The 11,310-nt window shown below is 47.9% G+C and overlaps 1 protein-coding gene across 1 annotated transcript in view; it reads right to left on the bottom strand.

Annotated features, from left to right (window-relative positions):
- LOC139561246 (serine/threonine-protein kinase DCLK2-like) overlaps positions 1-11,055 on the bottom strand; it is a 61,528-nt gene extending 50,473 nt beyond the window's left edge. The window contains exon 1 of the mRNA XM_071378220.1: positions 9,627-11,055. Coding sequence (XP_071234321.1) covers positions 9,627-10,041 — 415 coding nt within the window. The 5' untranslated portion in view covers positions 10,042-11,055. The remainder of the gene's footprint in view (positions 1-9,626) is intronic.
- Positions 11,056-11,310: the final 255 nt, after the last annotated feature.

Below are 11,310 nucleotides of genomic sequence, written 5' to 3'. Positions count from 1 at the left end.
GGAGAGAACTGTACCAACCTCTGTCTTAGGAGAGAACTGTACCAACCTCTGTCTTAGGAGAGGACTGCATCAACCTCTGTCTTAGGAGAGAACTGTACCAACCTCTGTCTTAGGAGAGGACTGCATCAACCTCTGTCTTAGGAGGGGACTGCATCAACCTCTGTCTTAGGAGAGGACTGCATCAACCTCTGTCTTAGGAGAGGACTGTACCAACCTCTGTCTTAGGAGAGGACTGCATCAACCTCTGTCTTAGGAGAGGACTGCATCAACCTCTGTCTTAGGAGAGGACTGTACCAACCTCTGTCTTAGGAGAGGACTGCATCAACCTCTGTCTTAGGAGAGGACTGTACCAACCTCTGTCTTAGGAGAGGACTGCATCAACCTCTGTCTTAGGAGAGGACTGCATCAACCTCTGTCTTAGGAGAGGACTGCATCAACCTCTGTCTTAGGAGAGGACTGCATCAACCTCTGTCTTAGGAGGGGACTGCATCGACCTCTGTCTTAGGAGGGGACTGCATCGACCTCTGTCATAGGAGGGGACTCCGTCTCCTTGGAGTGCTCGCCGTTGCTACCTTAAAAGGAATTTCTGCACACCTCTCCTCTCCTCTCCTCCTCCTCTCCTCTCTCCCCTCCTCCTCTACCCCCTCTCCTCTCCTCCTCTACCCCCCTCTCCTCTCCTCTCCTCCTCACCTCTCCTCCTCTCCTCTCTCCCCTCCTCCTCTCCTCTCCCCTCCTCTCCTCTACCCCCCTCTCCTCTCCTCCTCTCCTCTACCCCCCTCTCCTCTCCTCCTCTACCCCCCTCTCCTCTCCTCCTCTTGTCTCTCCTCCTCTCCTCTCTCCTTCTCTTCTCTCCTTTTCTCCTGTATTCTTTGATAATACTATGTTTGACCTTGGTACTGGGTGACATTGGTATCTATTCAAATACCTGGAGGATAGATAGTGAATACAATTCTGCCAGTGTGAAGTGTGAAGTGTGTGTGTGTGTGTGTGTGTGTGTGTGTGTGCGCGCGTGGTGTGCATGTCTGCGTGGTGTGTGTGTGTGTGTGTGTGTGTGTGTGTGTGTGTGTGTGTGTGTGTGTGTGTGTGTGTGGGTGTGTGGGTGTGTGTGTGTGTGTGTGCGCGTGGTGTGCATGTCTGCGTGGTGTGTGTGTGTGCGTACGTATGTGTGCGTGTGTTACAGTCCTATTTGCATAAGGTAATGACAGTGCTAGTCAAGCACGTTGGGTCATTTTTGCATAATCCTCTCACCTGTCACTGTTCCCACGGGAACCTGCGCTTAGTTTAATCAGGCATAATTTTCTCTTCTTATTTTGGGTCATTTTAGAATAATTGCTTTGTAGACAAAAAAATGCCCTCACCCCTTTAATTCCAGTAAATTAACTTTTGGGGTAAATCTACTGAGCAAGTTACTGACAAGGTTGAGTTACACTCTTCATAACCAGGTGAACTTTTGGGGGAGAAGTGAAATAAGACTATTGAGATGAAGGAGAGGAGGAGGAGGAGGAGGAGGGTTCTATAGTCTATTGAGATGAAGGAGAGGAGGAGGAGGAGGAAGGTTCTATAGTCTATTGAGATGAAGGAGAGGAGGAGGAGGAGGAGGAGGAGGGTTCTATAGTCTATTGAGATGAAGGAGAGGAGGAGGAGGAGGGTTCTATAGTCTATTGAGATGAAGGAGAGGAGGAGGAGGAGGGTTCTATAGTCTATTGAGATGAAGGAGAGGAGGAGGAGGAGGAGGAGGGTTCTATAGTCTATTGAGATGAAGGAGAGGAGGAGGAGGAGGAGGAGGGTTCTATAGTCTATTGAGATGAAGGAGAGGAGGAGGAGGAGGAGGAGGGTTCTATAGTCTATTGAGATGAAGGAGAGGAGGAGGAGGAGGGTTCTATAGTCTATTGAGATGAAGGAGAGGAGGAGGAGGAGGAGGAGGAGGGTTCTATAGTCTATTGAGATGAAGGAGAGGAGGAGGAGGAGGAGGAGGAGGGTTCTATATTCTATTGAGATGAAGGAGAGGAGGAGGAGGGTTCTATAGTCTATTGAGATGAAGGAGAGGAGGAGGAGGAGGGTTCTATAGTCTATTGAGATGAAGGAGAGGAGGAGGAGGAGGAGGGTTCTATAGTCTATTGAGATGAAGGAGAGGAGGAGGAGGGTTCTATAGTCTATTGAGATGAAGGAGAGGAGGAGGAGGAGGGTTCTATAGTCTATTGAGATGAAGGAGAGGAGGAGGAGGAGGAGGAGGAGGGTTCTATAGTCTATTGAGATGGAGGAGGAGGAGGAGGGTTCTATAGTCTATTGAGATGAAGGAGAGGAGGAGGCGGGTTCTATAGTCTATTGAGATGAAGGAGAGGAGGAGGAGGAGGGTTCTATAGTCTATTGAGATGAAGGAGAGGAGGAGGAGGAGGAGGAGGGTTCTATAGTCTATTGAGATGAAGGAGAGGAGGAGGAGGAGGGTTCTATAGTCTATTGAGATGAAGGAGAGGAGGAGGAGGAGGAGGGTTCTATAGTCTATTGAGATGAAGGAGAGGAGGAGGAGGAGGAGGAGGGTTCTATAGTCTATTGAGATGAAGGAGAGGAAGAGGAGGAGGAGGAGGGTTCTATAGTCTATTGAGATGAAGGAGAGGAAGAGGAGGAGGGGGAGGAGGAGGGTTCTATAGTCTATTGAGATGAAGGAGAGGAGGAGGAGGAGGAGGAGGAGGGTTCTATAGTCTATTGAGATGAAGGAGAGGAGGAGGAGGAGGAGGAGGGTTCTATAGTCTATTGAGATGAAGGAGAGGAGGAGGAGGGTTCTATAGTCTATTGAGATGAAGGAGAGGAGGAGGAGGAGGGTTCTATAGTCTATTGAGATGAAGGAGAGGAAGAGGAGGAGGAGGAGGGTTCTATAGTCTATTGAGATGAAGGAGAAGAGGAGGAGGGTTCTATAGTCTATTGAGATGAAGGAGAGGAGGAGGAAGAGGAGGAGGGTTCTATAGTCTATTGAGATGAAGGAGAGGAGGAGGAGGAGGAGGAGGGTTCTATAGTCTATTGAGATGAAGGAGAGGAGGAGGAGGGTTCTATAGTCTATTGAGATGAAGGAGAGGAGGAGGAGGAGGGTTCTATAGTCTATTGAGATGAAGGAGAGGAGGAGGAGGGTTCTATAGTCTATTGAGATGAAGGAGAGGAGGAGGAGGAGGAGGGTTCTATAGTCTATTGAGATGAAGGAGAGGAAGAGGAGGGGGAGGAGGGTTCTATAGTCTATTGAGATGAAGGAGAGGAAGAGGAGGAGGGTTCTATAGTCTATGCAGTCACAGTGGCCTCAACACAGACACAGAGAGGGCATGTCAGTCTATCTAACCTCTACTGCCAGTCGCTCTCTAAACCCTGCCCATTCATTGACCCGGTAACAGCAGCACTTACCGCTACTCTGCATTCTGACTGGCTCCATAACGTTTACCGGCTAGAGCTACCGTTAATGGAACAAGAGACTGTTTTTCCATTTCCAGTGAACTTTCCATGATTACACATGGTGTGTGTGTGTGTGTGTGTGTGTGTGTGTGTGTGTGTGTGTGTGTGTGTGTGTGTGTGTGTGTGTGTGTGTGTGTGTGTGTGTGTGTGTGTGTGTGTGTGTGTGTGTGTGTGTGTGTGTGTGTGTGTGTGTGTGTGTGTGTGACTTAAAAACCGTCCACTTACCTTAACCATTCATAACCTTAACCCTTACCTTAACCATTCATAACCCTTACCTTAACCATTCATAACCCTATCCCAACCCTTACCTTAACCATTCATAACCCTATCCCAGACCTTAACCCTTACCTTAACCATTCATAACCCTATCCCAGACCTTAACCCTTACCTTAACCATTCATAACCCTATCCCAAACCTTAACCCTTACCTTAACCATTCATAACCCTAACCCAGACCTTAACCCTTACCTTAACCATTCATAACCCTATCCCAAACCTTAACCCTTACCTTAACCATTCATAACCCTATCCCAGACCTTAACCCTTACATTAACCATTCATAACCCTATCCCAAACCTTAACCATTCGTAATGAATGCCTAAACTTAACCTTTGAAATGTGATGTTTATGGACAAACGTGGAATTCTGACGTGAGACTGTGAGGGCTTGTTGGTGTTCTTCCTCATTACCTAATCCAGGCTAGATAATCCAGGCTAGATAATCCAGGCTAGATAATCCAGGCTAGAGATTCCAGTCTAGATAATCCAGGCTAGATAATCCAGGCTAGAGAATCCAGGCTAGAGAATCCAGGCTAGATAATCCAGGCTAGATACTCCAGGCTAGATAATCCAGGTTAGATAATCCAGGCTAGAGATTCCAGTCTAGATAATCCAGGCTAGATAATCCAGGCTAGATAATCCAGGCTAGAGATTGGTTGATTGATCGATTTGATTGATTGATTAATAGTCTCATTCTGGGGACATTAAAGATAAATGCGAATTCAGGTGAGACTTTTAGATGTGATGGACACACACACAGATACACACACAGATGTCCAGAGATACAACCTCTCTTATCATCACCCAGTGCCTGGGCTTGCCCCCGCTGTACCCGCGCCCCTCCATACCCCTGTCTGCACATTATGCCCAGAATCTATTCTACCACGCCCATAAATCTGCTCCTTTTATTCTTTGTCCCCAACGCTCTAGGCGACCAGTTTTGATAGCCTTTAGCCGCACCCTCATCCTACTACTCCTCTGTTCCTCGGGTGATGTGGAGGTAAACCCAGGCCCTGCATGTCCCCAGTCACCCTCATTTGTTGACTTCTGCGATCGAAAAAGCCTTGGCCTCATGCATGTCAACATCAGAAGCCTCCTCCCTAAGTTTGCCTTACTCACCGCTTTAGCACACTCTGCCAATCCTGATGTCCTTGCCGTGTCCGAATCCTGGCTTAGGAAGGCCACCAAAAATTCTGAGATTTCCATACCCAACTATAACACTTTCCGTCAAGATAGAACTGCCAAAGGGGGAGGAGTTGCAATCTACTGCAGAGATAGCCTGCAAAGTTCTGTCATACTTTCCAGGTCTATGCCCAAACAGTTCGAACTTCTATTTTTAAAAATTAATCTCTCCAGAAATAAGTCTCTCACTGTTGCCGCCTGCTACCGACCCCCCTCAGCTCCCAGCTGTGCCCTGGACACCATCTGTGAATTGATCGCTCCCCATCTAGCTTCAGAGTTTGTTCTGTTAGGTGACCTAAACTGGGATATGCTTAACACCCCGGCAGTCCTACAATCCAAGCTTGATGCCCTCAATCTCACACAAATCATCAAGGAACCCACCAGGTACAACCCTAAATCCGTAAACATGGGCACCCTAATAGACATTATCCTGACCAACCTGCCCTCCAAATACACCTCTGCTGTCTTCAATCAAGATCTCAGCGATCACTGCCTCATTGCCTGTATCCGCCACGGGTCCGCGGTCAAACGACCACCCCTCATCACTGTCAAACGCTCCCTAAAACACTTCTGCGAGCAGGCCTTTCTAATCGACCTGGCCCGGGTACCCTGGAAGGATATTGACCTCATCCCGTCAGTTGAGGATGCCTGGTCATTCTTTAAATGTTACTTCCTCACCATATTAGACAAGCATGCTCCGTTCAAAAAATGCAGAACCAAGAACAGATATAGCCCTTGGTTCACTCCAGACCTGACTGCCCTCGACCAGCACAAAAACATCCTGTGGCGAACTGCAATAGCATCGAAGAGCCCCCGCGATATGCAACTGTTCAGGGAAGTCAGGAACCAATACACGCAGTCAGTCAGGAAAGCAAAGGCCAGCTTTTTCAAGCAGAAATTCGCATCCTGTAGCTCTAACTCCAAAAAGTTCTGGGATACTGTAAAGTCCATGGAGAACAAGAGCACCTCCTCCCAGCTGCCCACTGCACTGAGGCTAGGTAACACGGTCACCACCGATAAATCCGTGATAATCGAAGACTTCAACAAGCATTTCTCAATGGCTGGCCATGCCTTCCTCCTGGCGACTCCAACCTTGGCCAACAGCCCCGTCCCCTCCGCTGCTACTCGCCCAAGCCTCCCCAGCTTCTCCTTTACCCAAATCCAGATAGCAGATGTTCTGAAAGAGCTGGAAAACCTGGACCCATACAAATCAGCTGGGCTTGACAATCTGGACCCCCTATTTCTGAAACTGTCCGCCGCCATTGTCGCACCCCCTATTACCAGCCTGTTCAACCTCTCCTTCGTATCATCTGAGATCCCCAAGGATTGGAAAGCTGCCGCGGTCATCCCCCTCTTCAAAGGGGGAGACACCCTGGACCCAAACTGTTACAGACCTATATCCATCCTGCCCTGCCTATCTAAGGTCTTCGAAAGCCAAGTCAACAAACAGATCACTGACCATCTCGAATCCCACCGTACCTTCTCCGCTGTGCAATCCGGTTTCCGAGCCGGTCACGGGTGCACCTCAGCCACGCTCAAGGTACTAAACGACATCATAACCGCCATCGATAAAAGACATTACTGTGCAGCCGTCTTCATCGACCTGGCCAAGGCTTTCGACTCTGTCAATCACCATATTCTTATCGGCAGACTCAGTAGCCTCGGTTTTTCTAATGACTGCCTTGCCTGGTTCACCAACTACTTTGCAGACAGAGTTCAGTGTGTCAAATCGGAGGGCATGTTGTCCGGTCCTCTGGCCGTCTCTATGGGGGTACCACAGGGTTCAATTCTCGGGCCGACTCTTTTCTCTGTATACATCAATGATGTTGCTCTTGCTGCGGGCGATTCCCTGATCCACCTCTACGCAGACGACACCATTCTATATACAGTGGGGAGAACAAGTATTTGATACACTGCCGATTTTGCAGGTTTTCCTACTTACAAAGCATGTAGAGGTCTGTAATTTTTATCATAGGTACACTTCAACTATGAGAGACGGAATCTAAAACAAAAATCCAGAAAATCACATTGTATGATTTTTAAGTAATTAATTTGCATTTTATTGCATGACATAAGTATTTGATACATCAGAAAAGCAGAACTTAATATTTGGTACAGAAACCTTTGTTTGCAATTACAGAGATCATACGTTTCCTGTAGTTCTTGACTAGGTTTGCACACACTGCAGCAGGGATTTTGGCCCACTCCTCCCTACAGATCTTCTCCAGATCCTTCAGGTTTCGGGGCTGTCGCTGGGCAATACGGACTTTCAGCTCCCTCCAAAGATTTTCTATTGGGTTCAGGTCTGGAGACTGGCTAGGCCACTCCAGGACCTTGAGATGCTTCTTACGGAGCCACTCCTTAGTTGCCATGGCTGTGTGCTTCGTGTCGTTGTCATGCTGGAAGACCCAGCCACGACCCATCTTCAATGCTCTTACTGAGGGAAGGAGGTTGTTGGCCAAGATCTCGCGATACATGGCCCCATCCATCCTCCCCTCACTACGGTGCAGTCGTCCTGTCCCCTTTGCAGAAAAGCATCCCCAAAGAATGATGTTTCCACCTCCATGCTTCACGGTTGGGATGGTGTTCTTGGGGTTGTACTCATACTTCTTCTTCCTCCAAACACGGCGAGTGGAGTTAGACCAAAAAGCTCTATTTTTGTCTCATCAGACCACATGACCTTCTCCCATTCCTCCTCTGGATCATCCAGATGGTCATTGGCAAACTTCAGACGGGCCTGGACATGCACTGGCTTAAGCAGGGGGACCTTGCGTGCGCTGCAGGATTTTAATCCATGACGGCGTAGTGTGTTACTAATGGTTTTCTTTGAGACTGTGGTCCCAGCTCTCTTCAGGTCATTGACCAGGTCCTGCCGTGTAGTTCTGGGCTGATCCCTCACCTTCCTCATGATCATTGATGCCCCACGAGGTGAAATCTTGCATGGAGCCCCAGACCGAGGGTGATTGACCGTCATCTTGAACTTCTTCCATTTTCTAATAATTGCGCCAACAGTTGTTTCCTTCTCACCAAGCTGCTTGCCTATTGTCCTGTAGCCCATCCCAGCCTTGTGCAGGTCTACAATTTTATCCCTGATGTCCTTACACAGCTCTCTGGTCTTGGCCATTGTGGAGAGGTTGGAGTCTGTTTGATTGAGTGTGTGGACAGGTGTCTTTTATACAGGTAACGAGTTCAAACAGGTGCAGTTAATACAGGTAATGAGTGGAGAACAGGAGGGCTTCTTAAAGAAAAACTAACAGGTCTGTGAGAGCCGGAATTCTTACTGGTTGGTAGGTGATCAAATACTTATGTCATGCAATAAAATGCAAATTAATTATTTAAAAATCATACAATGTGATTTTCTGGATTTTTGTTTTAGATTCCGTCTCTCACAGTTGAAGTGTACCTATGATAAAAATGACAGACCTCTACATGCTTTGTAAGTAGGAAAACCTGCAAAATCGGCAGTGTATCAAATACTTGTTCTCCCCACTGTACTTCCGGCCCTTCCTTGGACACTGTGCTATCTAACCTCCAAACGAGCTTCAATGCCATACAACACTCCTTCCGTGGCCTCCAACTGCTCTTAAACGCTAGTAAAACCAAATGCATGCTTTTCAACCGTTCGCTGCCTGCACCCGCACGCCCGACTAGCATCACCACCCTGGACGGTTCCGAACTAGAATATGTGGACATCTATAAGTACCTAGGTGTCTGGCTAGACTGCAAACTCTCCTTCCAGACTCATATCAAACATCTCCAATCCAAAATCAAATCAAGAATCGGCTTTCTATTCCGCAACAAAGCCTCCTTCACTCACGCCGCCAAACTTACCCTAGTAAAACTGACTATCCTACCGATCCTCGACTTCGGCGATGTCATCTACAAAATAGCTTCCAACACTCTACTCAGCAAACTGGATGCAGTTTATCACAGTGCCATTCGTTTTGTTACTAAAGCACCTTATACGACCCACCACTGCGACCTGTATGCCCTAGTCGGCTGGCCCTCGCTACATGTTCGTCGTCAGACCCACTGGCTCCAGGTCATCTACAAGGCTATGCTAGGTAAAGTGCCGCCTTATCTCAGTTCACTGGTCACGATGGCTACACCCACCCGCAGCACGCGCTCCAGCAGGTGTATCTCACTGATCATCCCTAAAGCTAAAACCTCATTTGGACGCCTTTCCTTCCAGTTCTCTGCTGCCTGCGACTGGAACGAATTGCAAAAATCTCTGAAGTTGGAGACTTTTATCTCCCTCAACAACTTTAAAAATCTGCTATCCGAGCAGCTAACCGATCGCTGCAGCTGTACATAGTCCATCTGTAAACTACCCACCCAATTTACCTACCTCACCCCCCATACTGCTTTTATTTATTTACTTTTCTGCTCTTTTGCACACCAGTATCTCTTCTTGCACATGATCATCTGATGATTTATCACTCCAGTGTTAATCTGCTAAATTGTAATTATTCGATTTATTGCCTACCTCATGCCTTTTGCACACATTGTATATAGATTCTCCTTTTTTCTACCATGTTATTGACTTGTTTATTGTTTACTCCATGTGTAACTCTGTGTTGTCTGTTCACACTGCTATGCTTTATCTTGGCCAGGTCGCAGTTGCAAATGAGAACTTGTTCTCAACTAGCCTACCTGGTTAAATAAAGGTGAAATAAAAAAATAAATAAAAAAAAGACACACACACACACACACACACACACACACACTTACCCTCTGCCAGTTCATCCATAGAAGTGATCTTCTTGTTCCCGTCCACCGTATAGATGGCGCGCACGCCCTGAGGCAGGTGCAGGTTGTCCGCCAGGGACCGGGTCAGCTCCATCAGCAGCGCATCATATGACCGGAACCTATCGTTAGAGACCGCATACACGAGTCCCTTGAAATACCTGTCCCCATTCCGGTAGAACCTGACCTTCTTGGCGCGTTTCTCTGAGGTGAGAGTCTGCAGCGTGCGCGTGCGGTAGTAGCTGCAGTTGGCGCTGTGCGCGGGGCTTGGCACCAGGCTGCTGCCTCTCGAACCGGATCCCCCGCCGGTAGAAGCACCAGTGGAGCGAGTGGACCGGCTACGACGAGCCTTGTCCCGTTCGTCGAAATGTTCCAGCTCGATAGTCTTGTTGAGAGACATCGCGGTTACCGTTAACTATAGATTCACACAGATTCACAGTTCTTTCTCCCGGTTACCGAATCTTTTATTCCATTGTCATCGTCAGGATGTGGTAGAATGAAAAGGGATCCTGGTAGCAGCCTAATCGTTCATCTATTCACGATAAGCACAACTCGTCAGTCAACATCCCTTTATGATAGGTTACACCGGGCATGGTCTGTAGCCTAGCGATTACCGGTTCCTTGTTAACACACTGATGCTGCTCCTGCTGCTGCTGCTACGTGAGCATGTTCGGTTGGCGGTTTTACTGTAGCCAATAGCGGTCCAGCCCTCCTCCGTATGTCTGTCTGCCGCTGGGCTGGGCGGTGATGATGATGAGGTGCGTAAAGAGAGAGAAAAGGGATCCAGCAACGTCACACCAGCATCTTACTGTAGCATCATCATCATCATCATCATCATCTGATCAGCCTATTGTAGCGTGATGCAGAAGAAACGGTGTAGGCTATTTTCTAACCTATCAAATATACTACTCTAGAGTGCATCACACGTCCACATGACAAAGGCAACTTCCTTGTAGGCTAAATGGAGAAATTGTAGGTTAATTCTATAATCAAACGTTATAGCCTAAGACTTGGACTGTGGATTAACGGCGGATGTGTCTTCACGGTGGGAATCGGTTGCTATGGGTTCGCTCTGTCACGTCTGGTTTGATATTTTCCTGGGGTATCGCGAGTGTTATAAAAAGAAATCCCGAATAATCCAAATTTAGGAAGCAGAAACGTCACCAACCAACCATCGGTGTTTTAATTTTAATTCCGGTCGTGCGACAATTTCTACGTTCTGCACACGCGCGATCGGTGCCCGACGGCAGGGTTGCTACAAGCGCGAGACAGCGTGGCTGCGGAGAGAGAGAGAGGCAGAGACAAAGAGCGTCCTCCGTGATTATCACAACCCCGTCCTCTTTTCTCCCCGGTGCTGTGCTAGTATGAGGGGATAGCGAGCTCCTCTAGCAGGTGAGCAGAGGACCCAAACGTCTAGCGCGTGCTCCCGAGGAGAGGAGGAGCCGGGTTATTTCCGGGTCCTAGCGCCGTTAAGTAGATCATTACCCGGTCTACTACCTCATATGAAGCATAATTATAACAGACTTCACGTAGTATTTATTCCATTGAATGTTTGACAACGTTAGGCTAATAGTAACCGTTTTAAAAACGGGTAGGAAATGACTTCTGATTGGATTCTTCTCCTCATGTTCAAACCAGACCTATAACAATAGCCTCCTGCAATCACTTA

This window comes from Salvelinus alpinus, chromosome 31 (genome assembly GCF_045679555.1).
Source record: "Salvelinus alpinus chromosome 31, SLU_Salpinus.1, whole genome shotgun sequence".
NCBI classification, from domain to species: Eukaryota; Metazoa; Chordata; class Actinopteri; order Salmoniformes; family Salmonidae; genus Salvelinus; species Salvelinus alpinus.
The sequence above is the reverse complement of the archived record's forward strand: the minus strand, read 5'-3'. Positions and strand labels throughout refer to the sequence as shown.